The following is a 25,462-nucleotide window of genomic DNA, read 5'->3' as shown; positions in this document are numbered from 1 at the left end:
TATTTCCTCTTCTGTCTGATTAGGTTCCTGTAATTTCATAATGTCAGTCTGAAAGGTGGGGTCCTCCTCAATTTTTCCAGCCAAAAAGTGGGACTCATAGCTTCTATCATTTGTTAAACTCTGGAAGAAAACATGCCTGCTTCTCCAAAACTTATCCAATCCAGGTTGACTGTCATGCTTCCTTGAGGAGTCTCTTATATGTATGCCAGTTACTTGTGGCTTTTTGGAGTACTGGAATATAAGAGAGGCAGAAAGAACAAGTGTCTCTTAAAGTAATGTTGCCGTATGCCATTTGACAGAATGTCTGAGAACTGCAGTCCTTTATGCAATATGCCATAGGTATATGGTCAGAAGTTAAGATGCCTGACTTATGGTATAACTTACATCTCTAATTTTCCTCTGAAATTAAGAAATACCTTATTTGCCATCTTCATTCATGGAGATGCCACAGTCCTTTTAATAACTAATGTTCCTAATACCTATATGCTCTATATTCTCTGTCTGGAAAATACAGTTAATAGTGCCGTTCCTACAGATGACATGCTCATGTTTCTGAAATAGTTTGTCCAAGCAGTAAATTTTACTAGACATAGAAATATCTAAAGTAGTCACTTTCTGGAGACTAAGAGAGGATTGACAACATGGTGGTAGATTTCAAGTGCAGCACTTGCAGTTTCGTGCCCGTGAGCCGTATAATTACAGCAGCTGTGGAACACGGATTTCATGTCAATGATTTGTTCTTGAGTGAGAAACTAAATTTTGAATGTACTTTAATGTATTTAGCATTTTCATATTGCTGTCATTACAGTCATCCATTATTATTCAACAAAGAAAGGATGCTTTTGTCAATATAAGAACTTTTTACTAGTAAAAGGACTGATAATAATTATGATTAGAAGTTGCGCACTGGAGTTACACGAGTGCTCACTACAACTTGAGAGCTGTTTATTTGATTGTAGGGCTCCTGATGAGAAATACAATAAAATGAACACCTTCTTCCAATAAATGCATTTCATCCCACTTGTTAGTCACATGAATAGCAGGGTTACTTCAAAAGCTGATCATGTGCAACACAATTTTTTCACTAGAAGGCAAAATAGAAATGTAAACCTTGTTAATAATAAAGGCAAAATAGTAAGCAATAAAAAAAGGAATATTATTTTGTATCCTTCATTAATGACAGTGATTGAAACCTCCACTTAATTTCAAACCATGTTCATGCCAATGCAAAACTATTATTAGGAAGCAGAAAGTAATGGCTTTCGTAGAATAAGCAGCCTCCATCCATTTCCCTGAGGAAAGGACCATCTTTCTTGTTGAGATTTGCCTTCTTGCAGCTTCTTAGGCTTTGGTATGTGTTTGATGTGTATCCAACCATTGCTTTTAAAGCTTTTTTTTTAATATTTATAGTAGAGCAAAAATAGTTATCCTTAGGTAAATAATTAAAGCTTTGTCATCAAATGCTGAATTTTCATGCAAGTGTTCTTTCACGTGAAGTAGACCAGATGTCATGAATGTTAACTGATTCTGACTTTAGCAGTGTGCATTTAACAGAGACAGGTAATTGTTTGAATTATTTTCTTTCTTGTAACTCAGATATAACTGAAAAAAAAAATCCACTTTTAATGTATTTAGTATTTTTATATTGCTGGGATTACAGTCTACTGCCTCTCATCACCTGAGTGTATTATTAAGCTTTCAGAAGTTGTTCCTAGTACCCACGTGTGGTAGTGAATACTGGTTTATAATCTTTGGGATCAGCTGTTTTCTTCCTTTTAATAAATGTGGGGTCCATTCATGTGTTCCTTATTTTCGTGGTATCAAAATGCTGGGAAAGATTCACGCTTAGGCAAAAAGTGATCTGGGTCAAAGACAAGTGAACAGCAGAAACGTCCAGGTATTTAGCATAAAAATGTGAGAAGAACATGGGTGGCTGGCCAATTATACTTTGGAAACAATTTCAACAAATAAAATGATTCTGAGTTAATCTACTTTAAGCACACTATGCACCCAGGAGTGCTGATAGTTTACAAATGTACACCTGGTTCTGAAATAGTTTGTGTTCTAAATATACTATTCCTGAGAATATAATTATATCCTGTGACCAAATTTGTAATTGCATATGTTTCAGATGTTTTGTTGTAGTTACATTTCAGCTTTTCTTAGCTTTCTGGGCTAGTCCCAAGTGAGTGCTCAAGAGATTCTTAGAAGAAAAAAGGATTGGGGATTCCTAAGCTGTCAAATACTGTGTTTTTATGAAGCAAAACATCTCAAGCTGAAAAAAGGAGATCAAAATGCAATATTACTATACTAGCCCATGGGAATTAAAGCAATAGCGTAACCTTCAGTGACTAGGGCCAGAGCCATATCCAGTGTTAACTTGGGGCAGGCGCAGTATTGGATTAGAGCCCTCTATTTTTGTTACTAATAAAGTTCAATTACTATTATGGCAGTTATCCCAAGGCTTTTTTTTTTTTCCTTATTGTCTCAGCTTACACTGCGTGATAATAAGAAGTTGGTCCCTGTCACAATAATCAAACAAGGTAAATTTGTATATTTTTTTAATTGATTCTTATGCTCTGCAAGACTAAATTAAAATTAAAATGAAAAAAAATTCTGACTGATGTGAATGTCATGAAAGTTTCCTTTTATAATAGGTGGAACCTTACAAACTACCATATCCTTTAATTACAAATACTATTAAACTGTTACCTATCTGTGTTAATAAAATGAGCGATTACATTGCATTATAAACAATGACTTAGTTGAGTCATTGAATGGATACCAATCAGTTCTGATTGCTGCTAGTATCCATTTTTCTCTTTCAACTGGATTGTCCAGGTATGTTGATCTCCAGCTGTGCATAACTTGATAGTCAGGCATGAAGGGTAGCAGTATGGGTAAGATTCATGCTACCAAACTTTTTCATGGGTATCTTCAGCTAAGTCATTGATTTGGACTCCCTTCTTCTCCTTTTCCTGGTCAGTGGAGAGAGATATCTACAGTAGACTTAACATATTGCCCTTTAGAAATGCCTGTAGTAGTGAGAGGCAGTATAGTAGTGTAATCTTTGAAAATTAAGTGCTTAAAGACAGCTGATAGAAAATGAGCTGCAGATTAAAACTTGCTAACAGAAATTGTATTGTGAATAATTTTAAGTAACAAAATCAAGCAAATTATCTTTGGAGGTAGTTCACAGTTCAGGGACAGGAAAACACTGGAGGGTGGTGTGAAAGCAAATTACAATAATTACCATTAAAACATGACTGCAGTGGCATTTACTTCACATGAATCTTTTTTTAAGGCTTGTGAATGGCAAGGAGCTGGCCCTATATTAAGATAAGCATTGAATGTCATTATTCACCAAGGATATGAAACTGATATGCTAGAGGAAAGAAGAGATGCACAGTTAAGAGATGATGTAGAGGAAACACAGTTTGCAGTCTCTTAAACTGAATGCAAATACAGAAAAGATTAGGATGGTGTCCTCATCTCCAAGTATTAAGTTGAGGGAAGGTTTTCAGAATGCTGAGGCTTGTATCAGGTGTGGTTTTGTTTCTTGTTTTGGGGTTTTTTTAAATGATTTTCTAATACCCCTGTGTTGTCTCCACAGTTATTCAAAATCGGACGCAGTCAAAAACTTCAGATAGTTCTTCTCTGCCAGGAGCAATATTAGGTGACTAGAAGATATTTTTATTATTTTTCCTCATCTTTGCCTGAAAATTAGAACTGTGTAAATACTTTTAATTTTCTTGATCTTGATAGTCCTTTCCTTGCATATCAAAGGGTATTTTGCAGCTGGTTCAGACAGTAATTGTTGTATTTTATGGTGGTACCGATGGTTCAAGGATGATGTAGCCTAAGGGAAATAGAATCATTTTATTGTCATAGCATTTAAAAGAAGATACTGTCACTGAAAGCCAAGAAGTTCTTTCATACTTCAAGTAAAGTTCTGTGGCAAAGATCTTCTTGAGATCAGGGGTTGTGCTTTTTGCTTTTTTAAGGTAGTATAACATGCTGCCACCTACAGAGACAAACCTGTACTGATATATTAGGCTATGGTGATGTATATTATAACCTTCCTTGCAATTAGAGCTTGATGTTAGATCTCAGGGCATAACTGTTTCCCTCAAGCCATTCAGTTTCATGCTTTCTGTTCTTGTTTGACCTATAAGAATACACAATATTGGCTTTGAACATAAAAATAGGGAAAAGTCTATCACATAGTGCTTAGTGTGGTGAACTACTGGTCTGCCTGAAATAGATAGGAAAGGCTCACTGCATCATGGACCTTGTGATCAATTTATTCCTGGCTTCAGGAAGTCATTTAGTCCTTTTTATATATATATGGAAGTACTTTCTATAACTATATAACTTTGGCTTAAGTTTGCTTTGTGTGAGTTTTAATGTATTGATGTGAATCAAACAGATACTTACTAACCGCATTTGGTGTTGAGTCTTCTTGGCCCACCAGACAGAATGTCCCAGCATCTGTGATACTGCAGTACTCCAGGGTTGTATGCTCCAGTACTGAATTGTTTTAAATTCTGATTAATTGTGAAATGGTGGTAATACAGTGAGTGGTATAAAGGGGAAATAGCACCAAATGGCAGTGATAATTACTGAATAGAACTAACTCATTTCCCAGATACTTAGACTGAACTCCCAAGGATTCAGTAGTAGTTGCTCACGTATCTCAGAGGGCAGACTGTGTATTTTTCATCTCTTCTGGAATTAATGGCACACATCTTTCTGTGTAGTGCACCTTATTGTTCCAGGTCTCAATGAAACTCAGCAGAAACTTCCTCCTCTCCTGACAATAGATGACATACCTCAAGCATCCAGGAAAAAACTGGGTAAGCAGAAACAAACTAAGCTTGTGTTGTTCGTGAGCAGTTTCAGAAGCGTAGCAGTGTGAGATCATGTATGCAAGCAGAAAAGTCCTTTTTTTTCCTCTCTTACCTTCTTTTTTTCTATTTGTTTAGTTAATGATTAGCTTGGACTTACAAGGATTCATAGAAATTCACTTATTTTAAAACATCTGAACAGGTTTTTAAGGTATTTTGCAGCCATTTAAAAGAAAATACAGTAGCTTTGATCCATAGAGGAAAGAAGGGAAAGCAGTCATGTTTATGGTCTTTAGGGGTTTTGTTTTGTTTTACAATGTAACTTATTTTTTTCATAGGTTATATCTTTCAATATAGGTCTTTAAAAATGGAAATTTGTGTGTCCATTTGAAAGACTAGATTTTCAGTGAATTTCAATTATATGAGTTCTGGCTTGAGTATATGTGAGAAATTGTTTCATGAAGAGATTCTTATTTATTATCTGTAACTAAATCCATGAAAAAATGGTAGCCAGAAATTGGAACATTTCAGTACAGGTTTCATGTGTATCATCTTGTGAATGTGCCTGAAACCTGCAGGAAAAAGATTAATTGAGGCTTAATTAGCATATCATCTGTGAATAGCATAATTGTGGGAAATACAACTATCTTTAAAAACCTTAATAATGCTCCCAGTGCATCTTTCACAGATCCCTTGAGTAGAGTTCTGCAGCTGATGACTTTTGGCCTGGCTAGTCTTAATACTTAATTTGAACTCTGAACATCTGGGTCAGACTTTTTTCCTTTCTTATTTCCGCTTTGTTTAGTTTACTCTGTCACTCCATTGCTGGCCATGGCACATTATCAGACTGGCTTGCTTTGCAGTGAGAAAACAGCAGTGCTTGTTCCTGTTAAGATACTATGTACGTGTAAGGGTAGAGCTACACAGTAGAATAATATTTGAGTGTGTTTGAGTAAGAATATGTTTGAACTGAGGCTGAGTTCCTTAAAAATTAGTATCTGGAAGTATTTACCAGCATTTGACAGACAAATATTATTAGCATCATCTGTGGCTACTGAAAATTTAAGCTAAGTGGAAAAATTTAATTGCAGTATTTACATTACAGAGCATTACTGGTTTTCAATCATGATGATAAAATTAATCACATCGTTAACTTGATTACTAATACTGTCTTTGAACAGCAATCACAGAAAAGAAGGTGTTTATCATTACTAGATTGTTTTAGCATGTGTATGATGTGCAGGTAACAAAGGTACTATTAAAACTCAGTAGACCATATTTTGACAAATCCATTCTTCATAACCCTTCTAGTAAACCATATTTTAAGACCTCCAGTATTAGCTTTGGACTACAGTATCTAGAACTTTTATATTTGTTTTCATTTTCTACCAGCAAAATTATATCTTTCTGCAGGAAAACAATGTTGTGTTTTCAGATAGGTCAAGGTTCAGTAGTGTGCGCAGTAAAAATGGTAGAATGTGGCTATGAGCAAAAGATGGGGAAGAAGACAAAGGTAGCTTCAGTTGTCCTAGAGATGTCCAGCTTACTCAGCTGGCTGAGCATAGAACTTGGACTTTTAAATTTAAATGCTCTGATATGTTCAAAATAGATAGCTAGTGTGATGCCAGTTTGGAGCCACTCTTTATGGTAGATTACACAAACACCTTTGTAAAAATAACGAGCGCAGACAAGTGATGTTTTGTTCTGCTCTGTTTACTATATGTTGCTTACCAGAGAACATGAAGTACATGTGTGTACACACAAGGGACTACTGGATTTCAAAGGAGTGTAAAACAGGGAAGAGTCATTGCTTGGAAAGCAAGAATACTCTGAGAAATAATTTAAATGTGTAAAATAATTGACAGAAAGACATATTGTCCAAATCTATATAGATATCCTTCACTGATGCCTGAGAATGACGTGTGTCTACAATAACATGCAATAAGGCTTATGCTGTGTGTGAAGTTATGACTAATTATGATTTGCTGACATACTGCAATTATTCTAATTCTCTATTATTTAGAAGAGTCAAAATAATGCCTCACAGAATATCATATTTATTGAATTCTCAAAATATTTTTTTCTGTTTACTTAGTCAAAAACTTACTAGTTTTTTTTAAAAGAGTAGTAGTCCAGAAAAAAAACCACAAAACATAATGCCTTAGTCCTCAGTGGGAAAAAAAACAACAGGTGTATTATTCAAGTCAAAATTAATTAATTTTCCCTATATCCACTGCTGGAATATCTTTATAGCTGTTGGAATAGAAGGTTATTGTCATACCACTGTAATTGTTAGAAATAATGTAAAGGAAAATAAGGACATGACTAGTGGGAGAATTCCATTGTATTTGAAAATTTATTAGACTATTCTTTTATAATGCTTAGAACTATATTACATCTTTGAATTTTGAAAAACGTTTTTGCTGTTACTGCTCAAATGCTAGACAAATGAAAAACACTGAAAACTCTTTTGCACTGTGAAAGTAATGATTTGTAAGGCATTAAATTTCTTGCTATAAATTTTATTTTTAAAGAATCTTTTAATGAACAAAACAATACCAAAAATGCATGTGTTTAACGTAGCTAGATAGATGCTTGTACTGATTGTGCAGTGGAAGTTCATTGATTCCTAAAGGCATTCAGCTTCCCACATTTATCCATGTTGGTTTACTTTGGCAAACTGAAGTGGGACAGAAATAAATTTGTAGTAGAACAAAGCAGATACAGCTTTGCAATTACTCTCTAATGTCTTTGTCCCTTTAGCTAAGAATGAAACTCGAGTATGGCCTGCTGAATCCAAAACACCAGAAGTTCAAGAAATCTCTCCACAGTCCCTCCCAGGTAATGAAAATGAAAACGGGAGGATAATGTAGCTGAATTAGTAGTCATGAGTGGTAGATGTGGATAAAAATCTGAATCTAATTTTGGAGGAAAGTTTCAGATCCTACAATTTTTAGGTTTATAAAAACACTTAGAATTAGAACCGTATCTTTGTGGGGTGCTGGATACCTCACAGTTGTGAAAAATGGCAAAACAAGAGTTTTCTTGTGATGCACCTCAAACTTCTGACTTTCATGAAATATATGAAGAAGAAAATTAGGGATGAGAGCATGATTGTGCAAAATGCATGCATGAGATTAAGATGGAACAGTCACAGTAACAAGCTCTATTTCAGAGATGCAGAGGATGACAGCATGATGTTCCATTTAAGTTCAGTTTTGAACACATTAATCTCGACCACACTCTCTCTGTGGACTTACTGGTCCCATTAAAGTAAATAGGAACTGTTCACATACATGGGAGAGGAATATAAAATTTGATCCTAGACTCATATTCTATTATGAGATGTTATGTGTCTGTGAAATGTATGTTAACTTGTATATTTGGAAGACTGAAGTTTTTTATCATCTACTTGTGGCTGAAAAAATATTGCTTATTTAAAAGGGCATACACAGGTGCTAATTTCTTAAACCGTTCACAAACATGAAGCGAACTTTTAAAACTCGCAAGATTTACTGCCTTCATTTGCTTAGGAAACAAGTTAGTGTAACATAAATAGACTGCTTTATCAAGTTGTATGACAAGTATAACCCTGTATTTTAGCATTTGCAATCTGAAGGCAAAATGATTGGACAGAACTAAATTGCTCGGAGTCAAATGATGAAGAGTGACTTTCCACCCACTTTATCGACCCACATTTTGGAATTGTTGAAGAAGACATATGCCTCTCTTCATTTTCTGTAGTCGGGCTTTTATTCTATAACTGAGACTGAAGTCTTGACTCTGCTGTCACTAGAAACAATAGTTGGCTTGTGCCAACTTCTTTGCTGAAAGGGGAGAAAGGAGGCTTGAATGGTGGCAAGACTTTAAAATGAAAAAAGAATTTGAGGAAAAAATACAGTGAAGGTTTGCTTTGGTTTAGTTTAGTCATATTTTGTGATCTTGCTGGCATTACTCTATTCCATCTATAAAGTATTTCCTGGCTGGCTGAAATAGTGTGGCACATTATTCCTTTGATATCACACGATTCACACAGATACTGCCCTTAAATATGACTGTGTTTATTTTATTCCTCAAGTATATCAAAGATACCATACTTTACATCATCAGACCAACTCGGTCTTTAATTAAAACAAATAAATAAATAAAAAAAGAAAACCCTCCCAAAGAATATGTAGGGAATAAAAGAGATGTAGGATGAAGTAATGCAGCAAAATCATGTAATGATTGTCAACTGTCCTTTAGATTAAACAATCCATCATTTTTTTTCTCTGAAAATGTTTGCAGAATTTTATTTTCCACTCAATAGGTAAGTGTATTTGCCAAATTCTAGTTTTAACCATCAATTTCTTTCTGCAAAACCTTCAAATGGATAGCTCTTTTCTGTTCATCCTAAATATTAAGAGGAAAACAAAGATGCTCCTGCATAGGAATTTATTATCAAAGGGGGCTCTGAACTTTACAAGTTTAGCATATGTGTAATAAACAGCTTGCTTTTAATTGGAAATGTGTGGATACTTTTTAAAAACCCGTAAAGAATTTTTTTTTTCCTTTTTTTTTTTTATTTTACAGTTTGAGGTCTCTTGTGGACTTAAATTCTGCAGTTATTTTACTAAATTATTTACGTTGTCTAAGTAACTGCAGAACAAGCAATCTACAAATATGTTCTATAGAACGTTGCCATTTTGTGAAAGTGAGAACTGAATGCATAAATTTATGTAATCATCTCTCCCACAAAATCCTAGTCCTCAGGCTTGCGTTCATCTAATCAAAATACATCATTCCTTGTGCTGGAATTTTCTGGTTAATCAGGTAAACAGTGTGAAATCTGACACCAGAATTGATACATCACCTTGGGAGGAGAGAATCAGTCCATTCTGTTTCCTTTCCTTTGTGTTCTGGAATTATGTTTATGTACCTGGCATGCAGTAGTTCTAACCATAAACATCGTCATCTCTAGACATAGCACAGAATTATATGCTTATGAAGTTGGATAGCGTGTTTCGTTATACATGATAATAATTGGCAAGTACTGTGTTTTTAGTGACAAATTATATGTAACCATTTGTTACAGCTAAACATGTTCTTATTGCTATCACACCATTAGTTGTTTACTGAAATATTTAGAATCATTTTCATCCTCCACTTCATGCTTCCTCTGTGGTTTGGTTTCCATGTGTGGTGGAAGCATGCCTTTTCTGTGGCGATCGTTCCTTTCAGTCATTCTTTGTTGATCACAGCACCAGTGTCTCATGTTAAAGTATGAGTATGTCACACTATTTACACTAAAGAATGTATTCACTGTGGTTAAAGAGAAAAAAAGAGAGAATGGCAGGAAACAGGGAAATGAAAGTGAATCCTTTAAAAGAATAAATAAGTTCTTCGAGTGTAGTTTCTGTCTAGCCATTGCATATGCAAAAATAACTTGAATACTTAAGCATTTGAGCCAGACTTTCACAAGTAACTTAAGCGAGAGATCTGAGCACCGGCCTTTTGCAAGGGTTGCATTTGAGAGACAGGGTAATATATAGGCATAATTAATTGAGTTTAGCAATAGGATCTACTTCATTATATTTCATTCGGACTTCCCTATTTGAAGATCATGCTGGATTCTTTGAGTAAGTCATAGTAATTATTTACTGTGAAATGTTTAAGGACTGGTGCCAGAAGTGGCACAAAACGCTGATTTAAAAGTTGTTGCGTGCTGTAGCAGCCGTTGTGTCATCAGTCATGCAAGAAAGGAAGAAAGGAGCTTGAAGTATTTCGGCAAGCGGACTATCTGAAAGGCTCCATGAGCTGGGCCACTCTTGTATTCCACTGAGTCTTTGTCAAAGGGTGTGTTTTGTGATGCGATGTGGTTCAGTAACTTTTTTGGTGTATTTGTCAGCCAGGCATCCCACCATTTTCTTAATTTCAGGCCTCCCCTCCCTTGGCATGCACTTCTGTGGAAAGACTGGTTAGTAAGCTCTTTCATGCTTTGTTTTTGCCAAGCTTGTTACAATATTTTCCACGTAGGACTAATTTATTCTTAACACAACAGCACAAATTCATAATGCCTTTTTTTTCCCCCTTCAATATTTTAAATGCTGTCTAATATACCTCAAACTACCACTACATTTTTTTCTCTCAGTTGAATCAAGTGAGAGCCTTTTTATTAACTTCACAGGGAAACTGGAGCTAACCAACAGTTAGAAATAGCACATTTGTCTAGGACATGGAAGAACTCGTTTAAAAAAAAAAAAGAGCAACTTATTTATGTAAAGGTTTGTACGAGAAATTTATCAAAGTAGATTTGTGAAATAGAGAATAGGCTTGAAATGAAAAGTACCACCTGTGAATCCAAACTAGGGTTAAAGTTTAGTAGGAATAACTCCTTTGTTGCCATGTTTCCCAAGTTCTGTTCCTCCTGTCCTCCTTCCAGCCCTTGAAGGTTTCCCCCTTGTGCTCACATGGGATATGAGAAGGAGTGAGGTTATTGCTTCCATCAGAATATCTTAATTCCAGTTGTGGAGAAAGAGAGGAACATGAATGAGAGGGTCAAGAGAAGTTAAAGGAAAAATAGTTTAAGAAATGTTGCCTAAATGTATTCTTGCTGTATTCCATGCTGTGATAGTAAAGTAACTTACCTTGCTTGGTCGTGTTAACCATTTACTTTGCAGCTACCATTGAACCAGCACATTACGCCTAGTTTACCAGGTGCCCTGGAAAAGTCAGAGGCATTTCTCTCTTTTTCTCTAATTTAGCTTTTAAAACCTAAACTTTCTGCTTCCTGTATCTATTTTTACAAAAATGTCTCCTGTTGTTTCATGTCATCCCTACAATGTTCTGTGCAAAACAGAGAGCCTGGTTTCTTTTGTCCCAATTCTAGGCATGCTTTTTCTTGTTCAGTTTGCTCAGCTACCTTAGCTGACAAGAGACATGCTTCTTACGAGTGTAAATCATCTGACCTCTAAAAAAAAAACCCCAAAGCATAATGAGTTCTAAATTTGTGAATTTGCTTTTGGTGGGTTTGTTTGGTTTTTTTCATTATTACATTTCACCCATAAGAAATGTTAGCTTTTGAAGTACTTCCGAGGTACTTCTGAGGTATGTTTGTTGTTGTTTCTGGGTCTCTTATGGGTGAATTTTCTCCCACAAGCTTCACAGAGATAAATTGCTTTAACTTCTTTGTAGAACGAAATCCTCCTTCCACTAATGACAGTAACAGCACTGTAACTAACTTACTAAAAGCTGAATTGCGTCCTAATAAGGCAGCGTCTGTGGAGATTCCAGCTTTTGTGGCACTGAAAAGCACGATACTCCAAAACAGAAAATAGTATAATGGTTGTAACTGTAGTAGCATCTATGTAACTAGAATCTGGAAAACAGCATGTTTTCTTCAGGAAATGAAATAAGAAGCTTATAAATCTACATGATCAGTTCTTGCTTGAAGCATGCTCAGTAGATTGTGGAAAAAGCATGGAGAGCATGCTGGAAAAACAAAAGTAACTCTCTTCTATTGTATCTCAAAAAGAAAGTGATCTTTTATTAAACTGCATGAATACTAAAACTTAGTGCTATATTGATGCTGATCACCAATATTAAAGATCTCTAAATACCAACATGTGCTAAATACTGTGCAACTTGCTCTGTGGAAGGAATTAATGCTCTTATCACATTCAAGGCTGAGACCTTACCATCCTGTGTTCCACATCAATAAGCTTTGTCATCTTACAATCTGAGATTACCAGTTGTGTGTACTGTATGACTGATTAAACGCTATGGGACCTCCAGCAAGATGGAGAGGAAAGAAGTGATCTTGACTTACATACCATAGGAATTAAATGTTATGTGAAACAGCTGGAAGAGTATAATTGTGCACTAGTTTATTAAAATATGGCCAGCAATTCAGTTTAGGTACATTTAGTGGCTGTTTAATAAACTGCCCATGCTTTACTCTGAAGATGTAGAATTAGAAGAATGAAAGTCAAAATCCTATTATATTATTACTGGAAAGATGAAGGAGCTAAGGCATTATAGGTGAATCTTTATTCTTTTCCTGATAATTTTTATATTAGAAGGATTAAAAAAAATCCAGAATAGCAGGGAAAATATTTGTAAATACACTTTGTGATATAATGGATCTTGTTTATAATGTATATCATAATGAATTTGGGAGGCTATAACAGAAGTACAGTGTGAGCTTCTGATCTTAGCTTTGCTCTTTGTGACTTATATTTTCCTTTGCTTATGTAAAACTGCAAGAAAATAAATCCAAAACATCATATAGACTTCACATCTGAAAACAAAAATAAATATTAATCATGATGGTGTCGAGCTGCTGCAGAAATTATTCTGATCAGGTGGTATAAAATGATGGTAAGAAAAGCAGTGGGCTTTGGGCAGTAGATAAAGAAAAGCTCACAGGGATTCTAAATTAAATAAAGCTTCTTTCTTCTAGCTCAGCCTGAGAAAAAACATGGACCTAAGGAATTTAAATCAACGCCTAAACCCGAACTGGTGCAAACTCAAAACATACTGGGTAACTAATTTTGCTGCTTTTTACCTTCTTTGTACATTAAATGTTTTTTTCATCTCCAGCAGAATTTTTCTACTACTTGCTGCATCCCCTTTGTATTGACTCCAAAAGAAGTCCTAATTAAAAATTTCTTTGTGTTTCCAGCAACTCACACATGAAATGTAAAGCAGGATGCATCTAGCTCTGGCTGAACTGTGGCTGTTATACATATGATTATGGCTAGCAGATTTGACTGGGTGATGCAATTTTATTTTTCAAAGTAATGCTTTCTGTCTATGTGATCTGCATGATTGACATCACATAACATTTCCATCAGTAAAATTAACCTCAGTGATAGAATTGAAATAATTGCCTCCTTGATTTTCTTCTGATGACAGATTCATTTAGGTAGCATCAACAGTGATGCAAAAGGAAAATTTCATATTGCATGTGACATGATATAATTGTATTTGTCCTGGAGGAAAAAAGAGCTCTACTGATTTTTTCACAGAGATGTCAGAATGAGAGATTTCTGTTCTAAGTAGTAGTATTGATTGTTTTGTGATTTGGAGCAGCACCTACTTACTTCTTGCATTCAGAATTCTAAATTCTCCAATGTTGATTTTGTTGCCTGTATTTTAATCCCCAAACCATGCAAAATTATGAATACAAATTTAAACTTGAGGGTGGGTTGGTTTGTTTGTTTTTTTAAACTTTGATTAGATTTTTCTGAAGCACAGATGGCATACATGATGATGTATGATAAAGGAAAAGATCATCAGCATTTGCAGGACTGAAATACAGATCTTCCCATGAAGAGGACTGCTAATGCTTCTCAAGAAACATATTTTTACATAATCCTATTGATTCATGTTAATGTCATACTCTCTCTTTTATCTTTTTTAATTTACAGTTGCAAGCAGATTTCCAGAGTTTATTGAAGCTAAACCATCAGTCAATCTAATTTTCATTCTAACTTTTAATCAGTTTTTTTTTAAGCTTAATCAACCTTGCTTGGTTTTTGCATGCTTTTGAAGATTGAAATATGAAATTTAATCAAGATGGGTCACTGCTTAATTTCAAACTAGGTGGTCATAGTTACTGATGGATGTTCATTATCGAATTCCTGTGATTGATGGATCTTTATATTATGACTAGGGAAAAGGTGATTACATTCATGTTCCACATACCTTTTTAAGTGACAAAGTTATGTTTTTTTTTTCTAGGTTGGAACTACTTTTTTTCTTTTTTATTAAATATCATTGGTTTCAGGAGTGAGTGATTTATAAGCCAAAATATAGTTCCATACTGTGTCTTGTAATATTCTTAATCAAGTAAAGCCTTGACTATTTCTTTTATCATAGCTTCTAATGAAATACAGCCACTTCCTTCTGGATCCAGAATCTCTGATGCTCCAAAAAGTCCATTGACAGAACTTGGTAATTACTTTCTTTGTAAATTTGAGTAAACTCCAGTGGAAAATTATCTAATTCTTTTGTTGTTTCTGTGGCTGGTAGGTTTTAATACTTCAGCTGCAATAATACCATTCTGTATGTAAAATATGGCAGACATTAGATTTTTCTTCACAAAATTTGCAAATTTCTTCTTTATTTCTAAGACTGGTTTTGCTTTATTGTCGTGACAGGATGCTCCAGATTAATGCTTCATTTTAAAAAACAAACAAACAAAAACTCGTGAGGATATATGGGCTAACTTTTATCCATAGAATGATGATGGCAATTTATACTTAGCTAAAATCTGTACTCTTAGTTTTGTAATTTTCTTGGAAGTACCCCATAAGCTTCTGACACTGACTGTATTTCAGAGTTGGAGTACTGTTCCAGCCAGCATCAGTTCTGTAGGTTTTCATGTAGTTTGCCAAATACTTGTATATTTGGTTAAAATAGTGCCATAATTTGTAGATGTTGTTGTGGTTTAAATATTCCTAAGAGTTTGCTTACTTCTGGATTCATTAGTTGTTTGGTGATGAACTTCAGGACACTTTAGAAAGGCCTGATATTTGAGAAAGTATCGCACTGCTCACATTTTCAAAATAGTTTTACCTGTGGTAGGGTCAAAACGTTATGGTCAAAATCTTCTTATGGGCAAAGAGGAAACACACCTTTTCTTTCTTTTTTAAAAAGTTATATTTTTATATATACACACACATATTTACAGGTATGTATATATATGTATAGACATGTATAGACATATGTATTTACATATATATATATAAAGCCAAGAATTTGTTGTTAGTGTAATGGAAATCTTAACAGTGTATGTAATTCAAGAATCATCATTAGTCTAGATTTAACTCTTACAGTAAAACAAAGAATATTAATACAGGTAGAGTACTTACATATAGAAAAAGCCTCAATAATAGCAGTAACATAATTAAAATAGTAACGCACAAACTTCTTAGTTTCTACCCTTTTTCCTGGTGTTTTGCTCACCCTTCCACTACACCTCTGGGTCCTAAGCTTGGTGATTTCATGCTTGTGTTGGTCATGAGTGGGGATGTTTCAGCAAGTTATGAGCATCTGGAGTCCTGTGCTGGGAGGAATATGATGTTCATGTTGATGATTTCTTCCTCCTCTCTTCTTTCTTTCTCTCTTCCACTGAGAGACACCTTACATCTGAATTTACCATATATGGTGCCATTTGTGTATGTTAGATACTATGTCTGTGTTCTTTTTGTTATCCCTAAAGTAAACTTTTTCCAGCTCCAGGTGTGCAGTTTTCATAACTGATCATCACTGAGCTGTTTATGGCATGGGGTCTCCAGTGCCAAGCCTGTTCCCAATCTCTTATCATCCCATGCCTGCACTCCTCTATGCCATATTCTGTGTCTCCCCTTCTCAAGACCTCTGCTTTCATAACAGGCCTGTATTTCTCTACACTGTATCATTGTGTTAGTCATAAATATCTCATTCTACCAAAACTACTTGTTGCTGCTATCTATATAAACAATTATTACACTAGTTAACTGGAGTGACCTTGAATCACTATGGATTTATATTTCACTAAGCATTAGTCAAGAAGTTATCATATAATAGTGCTGGTTTATTCCGATGGCATACTTTTGCTTAATGCAGTCTGCCAGATTTTAAAATCATTTCCAGGAACAGCTCTTACTTCTTGAAATGCATATTTGAACCAAATTCTCAGGAACATGAAAATGGTCTTCACATTTTGTTCTTAATTTGCTACAACTTTTGACAGCTTTTTTCCAGATATGTTTGAGGGGATGGGGATACATATTTGTTTTCACTGTAGTGAAAGAAGTTTGGTTAAATACAGTTAGAGGCAGCATTGGAGAGAGGGACGTTTGGTGATTTAGGAACCTATTTGTTATATATGTAGCTGAAAACCTGAAAATTATTAAGGATGGGAAGTATTTTTCCTTTCTGCTGGTGAATAATAACCTATGTTTGTCTCAGTGGTAAAGGTAAAATAATAACAAAAGTTGAGGAAAAATACATGTTTCATTCAAGTATTTATTCTGGTTTCGTTCTCATGTCTTCCATTCCTGCCTAATAGTTCCACTTAGCAAAAGTAGGATTTAGTTATGTAAGGCTGGGCCCAGCCATTGGGTCAGCTGGAGCGTCTGTGCTCCCCATGAAGTCAATGCTGAAGTCAAAGATATTCTGTGAGAGCGAGGGGCATGAGGGGTACAGAGGAGATTTCTCTGCACTGTGCCTCTGCATGCTTTGATCACCTGCTGCCATAAAATCAGCAAAGAAAGCAAAATTTAGTTTCTGAGGTTTAAGAGCGTGTGACCTGTATTCTGCCCTAGTTCCCCTGAAGACTTTTTTTCTTTATTTTTCTGTCTTGATTGTACTGGCGGGAGACAGCTCCTTTGTTTTATAAACTTTCTGTGTGGTCAGTATATTTTTAATTCAAACCTTTCTGAAAAGATAGCTTTGTTAACATGCCTTCAATGTTCTGATGCCTTTGGGAGATCTCTCGTAGTTCTTACTGTATGTTAATGGAATAATGGAAGCTTTTGCCAAAAGCTGTGAATCATGCTGCTTTTGTTGGTATTATTTTATTCTCTATAAATATAGAATAGAATAGAATAGTTCCAGTTGGAAGGGACCTACAACGATCATCTGGTCCAACTGCTGAGTGCAAATATATCAGGATAGTAACCCGGGATCATATTTGCTAATGTGATAAGCTGGATTGAAAGTAAATGGGAAAGCAGATCCAATATATGAAATAAAAGTCTGTTCACTTTTTGGCTTATATTCATATTGCCTACATTAAAAATGAACCCTACACCTAGTTGAATGTTTTTCTCAATCTCAAGCAGAGAAGTTTAATTTTAAAATTCTGGTATAACTGCTTTTCAAAAAACCTCATCTTGATAAAGACCAATTAAAAGTACAGAAGGAAATTTTCTCTTTCAAATATATTATAACCTAAACGTGCATAAGTGACTGGTGCAGATAAGTTTACTGGAAAGAATGGTACTTATTGGCCTGTACACACAATTGGATAGGATCTGTTTCTTAGAAGCAGGACAGTAGTGCAAAACAGACACATGGTAGAAAATCATTCATGATGGCCTTTAGGTAAGAATGCCCAATTCCACCTTGATTCCCTGTTTTCATTAAAGCAGACTTGAGGTTATCCATACTTCAAAGTGAAATAACCATAAGATCTTTGTAATTGTCTTCATTACAGCATAACAGATAAAAGGTGCTGTTTACAAACTTTCATGATTATTTCATTGACTTCATTGTGCTACTTTTTGTCTTTTCCCATTACACCTCCTTTTAAAATAGTTACACATAATGTAATAGTAACCAGTTTATGCAGACCTGAGAGTGCTGTGAAGATCAAATGTATTGTGTTTGGGTTGTAGCTGCTTTGCTGTGAAGAAAAACCTAAGTAATATGGATTCAGCCTGATTAGATAATGTATGCCAAAGTTTGAATGGGGTAAAATTTAATAGGAAAAAAAGGTCCTTCAAACCAAACAAAAACTTGCTAGTTACAGTTAAAATTAGATTTTGTACCACTTGCAAGGAGAGTGTCTGTCTCAGTGTCATAAAACTTTTTTCATGTTTGCTTTTAGCTACTCAGAGTCCAGCCTTGAAATCTGTATCTCTACCTTCTGCAGAAACCAGAGAGACGGAGATGGGTAATCAGCAGATTATTTCCATGATTTTTTTCCATTATCTTAGCATCATGTAGATCTGCAAATGGTAATTTTAAGATTTGCTTTAGAATTTTGGCTACCAACACTCACAGAGCTGCTTATTCACCATTCTTGTGGCTGTGTAACCAGCTGAAAAATGTATTTGTTACTGGCTTAAAAACTGCTTAAAGACAGTGTTGTCGTATCTCATCGTTAGATTATTTCTTTTTGTATAGCTACAGCTCTTATCCCAGAAAATGTGATAAGATAAAATTCCTTGCTGATAAGAATTTTTGGGCATGTGGAACTCAAATTTCAAGGCCAGAAGACTGTATTGCAAGCCATCATCTCCTATTGTCATGACACAGTTATCTCACCTCTCACTTTCAGGCCGTCTGCCATCTTGCTTAGCTTTGCATTAGCATCATCTGGGATTGCACAGCCTTCACTAAGCTATTTGATGCTAATCCATTAAGTCACAGGTCTCAGCATTTTAAGCTCAGATTCTTTTTTCAGCTTTTGAGGAAACACAGCCTGTTTCTTCAGGATCCAAAACATCTGGTACCACAGAATTGCAACCAACCAGATCTGGTAATGATTTCTCATAAGATTAATCCTCTTGACAGTTAGGAATTTTCAGAGGAGACATAGTGCCTCTCATTCAATAGTTTGTTCAGTTTGACATAAATGAAGAATAACTGCAGGTATGAAAGTGCTGTATCAAATAGCAGGTTACTTTATGACTTTTTATATGAAATATTGAGCTAGTAGTTTGGAGATTTTTTCATATTTGGCTACAGCATGTCATTCTTAGCTTTAAAATTAAATTGGACTTACAGTAAATACTAAATTTAAATAGGCCTGTGCACGCCTGAGTTTTGTAAGCGGAATATCCTGATTTGCTGAAGTACTCAGAGTCCTAATAAATGAATGGAAACTGCAGAAATTCCAACACCTTTTGAAAATGTAGCTCTTCTTTTAGCCTTTCTGTATAAACATAGACATACTTCTAAAGTATGGCCAGATTTCAAAACTGGCCCTATAAAAACACGTCATTGAAGATTCAGACACTGGCTAGTTGGTCCTTATAAAATTTCTATGATGTGTTTCTCTTATTTTATAGATGAGTTTGTAAGAGCTAGTTATTTACTAGGGGCCACTGACAGTTATCCAAAAGAAGAAAAAAAAAAGTAGTAAAATGAGAGCCGGTTGGAAAGATTTCACTTCATTAGCATGCTAATAGTGTAATGACTGATGCATATATTTTTGGAAGAAATTAATTTTTGAAGGAAGTTCATTACTAAAGGGGAGATTGATTGCAACTGTCAGCCATTCACGTCTGACAAAAGACAGTTTATATCTTTCATTTGGTACAGTTTCTGCTTTGTCATCCTTTTTACTTCTCCAGTTTCAGCACCAGGATATCCTCCTTCTTGATCCTTGGAATTCTAGACAAAAATTCCATGCAGTCCCAGTTTGCTAATTTTTATTCATAGTTTGTTCTCCTTTTTTGAGCGGCCTTGTATTTCTCCTTTTTAACTCTATAGTTCAACTTCTTCTTGTACAATTCTGCTAACAATTTGGTCATTAATTGCATTATGTGTCTGTGCATAAATGCATGTTTTTGGAAATTGTTTTCAATTCGTACTTAATTGGTTATTGTACATCTCAGAGTCTGCCTTTCTGCAGAATATAATGTGTTAAATACTACCTAGAAGTTTCTTCAGCTCATAATATGATGCTGTTGCATGATGGTTCTTGTCACTTCAAAACAATACAGCATGATTTTTGTTTTTACTTTCCAGCTTCACATGACTTCCTTCATGTTACTTCTACTCCCTAAACTTTTACAGCTTCAGAAATACCAGACACTGGTAGATTATAGTAATATTATTTCAGAAGCGTACCCTTATGTTAGGCTGGTTGGTGCTGGAAAGTTTACTACTGCTTCCATGTTGATGGTTTCAGACAGTTATTCCATAGTGCTTGCATTGGGTGTTGCCCTATGTATTAGTTTTTCAAATCCTATAACAAGCATCCTAATTCCTGGGATCAGGCACAGCACAGGTTTAAAGCAAGACTGCAACTAGCTTACAGAGCCTGAATAATGCAATATCGATCAAATGGGTGTGTCAAGAAAAGATTTAAATTTTGCAAGGCTTAAGACTGTTACAGTCAAGTAAGATATGATACTTTTTAGTGATAAGATTGTTTTCTTCCTTTCTGTCTGTTTTTCAATGTCCACATACATTTTGCTGTGATTTTTCCTATGTATTGTCTTAAAATAAGAAAGTAAACACATCTCAAGCCAGACCTTTCTAACTAAGCTATACTTTGAGTTACAGCTTTGGAGATAGGTTGTTGTTTTTCCTGTAGCCTTTGATATGTGAGGATGCTTAAGCTTTTTAAGCATTGCTTGATCATGAACAAGTGTGTACGTAAGAGGTGAGGGCAATGGGGAAGGGGTAGGAGGAGGTGGAGGGGAAAGGAAAGCAGTTCATTGCCCAAGACTTACTCTGAGCAATGCAGCTGTAGTTTATTAAGTTCTGTGCTGTATAACCTACTGGTTCTTGGCATCCCAGTACAGTTTTCAAGAGTTCGGTTTTGCTGCCCTGTTCTATAAAGCATCCTACTCCCAGGCCATGATTTTAAATCAAATTAGTTCATTCTGTTATATGGGATACCTGGCCCCAAATCTGACTGAAAAAAATTGGCCGAAATTGAGAAACTGCACAGAGCTAAGTGACTTAATGAAGTTGTACTGAGAGACCTTAATCTCCTGAAATAACAATTTTTCCTAAATTTTCTGAATTCTTAACTTCATGGAAAGATGTGCTATATGTTGTAGAGCTGTTTTTTCAGGTGCTATTTAAGGCAAATGCATGTAAAAATATATATAGATTGTTTTTCAAACTCTTTGTGAACATTTGCACACATGGGAAAACTAGAATAACATCTTCAGCTAAGTAGTTAGTGAGGGTATTTAAAATACTTAGGAAAAAAAGGGTTCATTTTGTAAATAAATTAATAATAAAAAATAATACTCTGCAGAGCAGTGGAAGGTAAAATTGCTCTCCCACAAATCTTCCTTCTTAATTTATTTACATGAAGTTATTTCTCAGGTGTATTTACATTTTTTTTTTCTGCAGCTAGAGATACTACTGAGTCGGAAATATCCATGCCCATAATTACTACAGAACCTCAGTTGTTAGGAACGGCACTGGGTGAAATTGATAAGATGACTTTAGTTGTAAAGGTTGTCTTCTCATTTTTATCCTTGCTGCTATTTTTCAAAGCTTTGCATTGCTTTAGTTGTCACCATCCCAGTAATTCATACCACTTATTGCTGCCATTAACTAGATTCTCATCTGCACTCATCATTCATCTTTGTAGATGGAGGATCGGGACCATAGAGGGGGGTTCCCTTTAATTGGTTGGGTTTGGTTTGGTTTTCTCATTATTGAGGTTCCAAGCTGTGGACCTGCCTTTCTCAGCTTTGGTTTGTTTTTTTTTTTTCCTGTGCTGAGAGAACTTAACTGTGAGAGGGAATTAAGTGCTTAACATATATTTCTGTGTAATGTTTCTGTGAAAAGGTTGTTTTGACTAGCTTTATATTGGCTGGCCCACTGACTGTTTTCTGGATCAAAGGTGTTTTCTTACTACCTGCAATTCTTAATGTGCTAAGATTATTAAGTAGTAATAAGAATTCCCATTGGTATGAATAATTAGGTCACGTGGTTTCCACATTGACTTCCACACCAGCCTAACAGTTTGTGAGACACAGTAATGCCTAGCTGATTTGCAAGCAAATTTCCTGTGCTTCCATTTTAACAATGCAACATTTGTCTGCTGAGTCCTGTGCTATCCATAGTAGCTCTGAGGCAACTAAGCCTTTTAACACAAGACTATCTTTTCGGACTTAGGTGAAAGGAAGCCTCTTTCTTCAAGATCCACAACATCTGGCATGCCAGAAATGCCACCAATCTCAGCTGGTAATGATATCTCTCTTCATTGTAGTTCTCCTGACATCTAGGCAGTCTCTCAAAAGACACAGCAATGCTTTGCTAAATGGAGGGTTTATTCCGACTTGCTCTGTATGAATGTGTAACTGGAGAGAGAGAGACCAGGTGTATCTGCTGCAACATTTGAGAAATTTAAAATGAAATGTTGGAATGATAAGATTAATTTTTCTTATGTTTGTAAATGATTAGCTAGATTGTCCTGTGGGGTTGTGTTCCATTTTTTTGTGAAGGATTGTATATATATATGGAGGCCTGTTATTTGGAATGGTTAAATAAGTGCTAACATGTCAAATTTGGTCACTTTGTACATTGGATGCAAAAGCTTCTCCATAGGTGGAAAAAGCTTTAGCTGCTGTTCTTAAGAATACCCCATGAGTTTTTAACCATGGGAAAATGCCAGTTACTGATTTGGTTAGTGAGTCATTGAATGTTGCTAGAAAAGGTTCACGTAGAAGGGACCTGAACAGAAGGGTTTCAATTTCCAAAGGTTGGGAAACTCAAAAAATCCCACAGAAATCACTAGGCACCATTTCCTTATAACCACCAACTTCTTCATCTTTGTGCGTGTTTGAAAACTGTCACCAACAGTCTTGTCTCCCTTAGATCTGGAGTCAAGCCCACGGTGTAGCAAAGATGCACAGTGCAAATGAGTACACGTAGACTAGATTTTACACTGGTTTATGTATTAGGTTGTGCATTTTCTCTGTGCAAAATTAGGATAAGAGAGTATGAGGAAGTCACTTTAGTGAAGTTACTTGTTCTTCAGTGTACAATGGGATGATGGACTGTACAAGTGTAAGTGGTTGAATGGCCTCAAGTTGCGCCAGGGGAGGTTTAGATTGGATGTGAGGAAAAATTTCTTTACTGAAAGAGTGGTTAAACATTGGAACAGGCTGCCCAGGGAAGTGGTTGAGTCCCCATCCCTGGAGGTATTTAAAAGACGAGTAGATGAGGTGCTTAGGGACATGGTTTAGTGGGCATGGTGGTGTTGGGTCGATGGTTGGACTCGATGATCTTAGAGGTCTTTTCCAACCTCAATGATTCTATGATTCTATGATTCTAAGATGTGCTAGAATTCTGCAGAAAAATTGCCTTTGGTCACTTGTTTGCAAGCATTTCCGTACAGAGTCACTGTGGTTTATTAGTGCCAGGGACTGAGATTTCTGACCCATAGAATGAAGGACTTGGTTGATTCTAGAGAAAAGTGAGATCAGATCTTGAATTCTGAATCCAAAGGTGGGTCTCTTGGCTCCCATGTTCAGTCCGCAACAACTGTTTTTTAGGTATCTTTCAAGGAAATGTAGGGAGCGCTTTGGTGAAGTAGTCCTTTAGCCGTTTTTCTACTGATGGAGAGCCATTTAGGTACTGAGTTTCTAAGAGCATTGTGTTAGTTTCAACCACGGCAAGACGGTTGCCTGCTGATTTGATCAGTCACAAGATACTGCCAGGAAAAGGCATGTGTTGCCCTAAATACAGACCTCTGGGGTGTTGTGAGCCGGTGCTGCTTGTACTGCCGTGGCAAGACTGTGTGGATATCTCAAGACCATTTCCATGTCTGACCGTAGCAACGCAGAGTCCGGACCTGGAATCCACCTCGTCTGCTTCACTGGAAACCACAAGGACTGTGATAGGTAAATAGCCAGTGATTCCCTTCCTATGTTGATTACTTTGGCAATGCTTTTCTCTGCAGCGATGAGCCTGTTCAGATGCTTTGATGTCCTGAAAAGTGGGTCCATGATGCGGTTGGCCCCTTATGGCTCCTTATTAGAAATTGCTCCATTTGTAAGCTTTCTGCTGCCCTTTTTGGGGTTCCACTTCTAGGTTTACTCTGTTACCTTGGGCTACCTATGCCAGTTGAAAGCTAGCAACATGCTACTACGGGGAGTGATGCTGTGACATGGAAGCCTGCCCCGAGCAGGGCCACATCTCTGTGTTTATAGCTCTGTCTTGATACCACCCGTGCGACAACAGCCTGTCTGAGGACCTGAAGGTGGTTTTTGTGTTTGATCTTAGCTACTCGAAGACCAAGGCTGAAGCCCACCGCTCCTTCCTCCCTGGCAACCCAGCAAACCGTGATGGGTAACTGGCAAAACCCCTTCTTTTTCCATTTTCCCCTTTCTCTCTCGCTCCCCATCACGCCTCCCACCCCAAACCACCTGGCATCCTTGTCATCTTCCATGGAGAGTATGAAGACTTGTTGGTGCAGCTTGGCTTGCCGAAGCACTCGCCAACTTGTTCTGCGATTCTGTTGTTTGATCCCATGCTTTTTCCATTGCCGACGAGTGTTTTCTGCGGGGACTGAGTGACAGCTTGTGTAGAGAACGCATTATCACACCTTGCCTTCAGCTGCCATTCCCCTGCTTCTTTGCGTTTTGGTAGCGGGTCTTCCTTTCTCTGACACATTCAAATACGACAGTGTTCTTAGGAAGCAAATCCCGGCTGGGCTGGCACAAGAGGACAGCACTGCAGTTCAGCTGCCCACCAGGGTGTCCTGGGCCAAGGGTGCAGCTATGGGTTGCTTCACCACTGACTTTCAAGGCAGCTGGTTGTCATCTGCCCACACCTTTACGTTGCCATCACCTGGAAGTGGGACTGCTCTGCTCTACTACTGCTTTTGAGGTCATGTTAGAGTTTTAAGAACGATGCCTCTTTTCAGCTTTCAGTGAATCACAGCGTGTTTCTTCAAGGTTCAAAACACCGGCAGCCTTTGGCGCCTGGCCATGCTGGTGACCTAATCTGGTAACGATATTTCTTGCAGATCTGGTAACGATGCAGGACGGGAATCGTCCCAAGAGATACTGTTGTGCTTTTAGCTGAACTGTTATTTCTCTTGGGCCTACGCTGGGGTGAAGCGTAAGTGTAGAAATGAAATGGCTGTACACGAAAAGCCATATTTACTTAAGGCATTGGATATGGCACTTGGTGACAACGGGTGGAGATGCTCATAGAGA

The 25,462-nt window shown here is 36.5% G+C and overlaps 1 protein-coding gene across 2 annotated transcripts in view; it reads left to right on the top strand.

Moving 5' to 3' along the window:
- Window positions 1-25,462, top strand: part of ABI3BP (ABI family member 3 binding protein) — a 166,269-nt gene that overhangs the window by 53,201 nt on the left and 87,606 nt on the right. For both annotated transcript variants that reach the window (XM_076349815.1, XM_076349805.1), the window contains exons 7-17: window positions 2,492-2,543; window positions 3,614-3,676; window positions 4,761-4,856; window positions 7,611-7,688; window positions 13,288-13,368; window positions 14,709-14,783; window positions 18,427-18,492; window positions 19,006-19,080; window positions 22,413-22,481; window positions 24,077-24,142; window positions 24,525-24,590. In XM_076349815.1, coding sequence (XP_076205930.1) covers window positions 2,492-2,543; window positions 3,614-3,676; window positions 4,761-4,856; window positions 7,611-7,688; window positions 13,288-13,368; window positions 14,709-14,783; window positions 18,427-18,492; window positions 19,006-19,080; window positions 22,413-22,481; window positions 24,077-24,142; window positions 24,525-24,590 — 787 coding nt within the window. The remainder of the gene's footprint in view (window positions 1-2,491; window positions 2,544-3,613; window positions 3,677-4,760; window positions 4,857-7,610; window positions 7,689-13,287; window positions 13,369-14,708; window positions 14,784-18,426; window positions 18,493-19,005; window positions 19,081-22,412; window positions 22,482-24,076; window positions 24,143-24,524; window positions 24,591-25,462) is intronic.

This window comes from Aptenodytes patagonicus, chromosome 1 (assembly GCF_965638725.1).
Source record: "Aptenodytes patagonicus chromosome 1, bAptPat1.pri.cur, whole genome shotgun sequence".
Taxonomy (NCBI): Eukaryota; Metazoa; Chordata; class Aves; order Sphenisciformes; family Spheniscidae; genus Aptenodytes; species Aptenodytes patagonicus.
The sequence above is the reverse complement of the archived record's forward strand: the minus strand, read 5'-3'. Positions and strand labels throughout refer to the sequence as shown.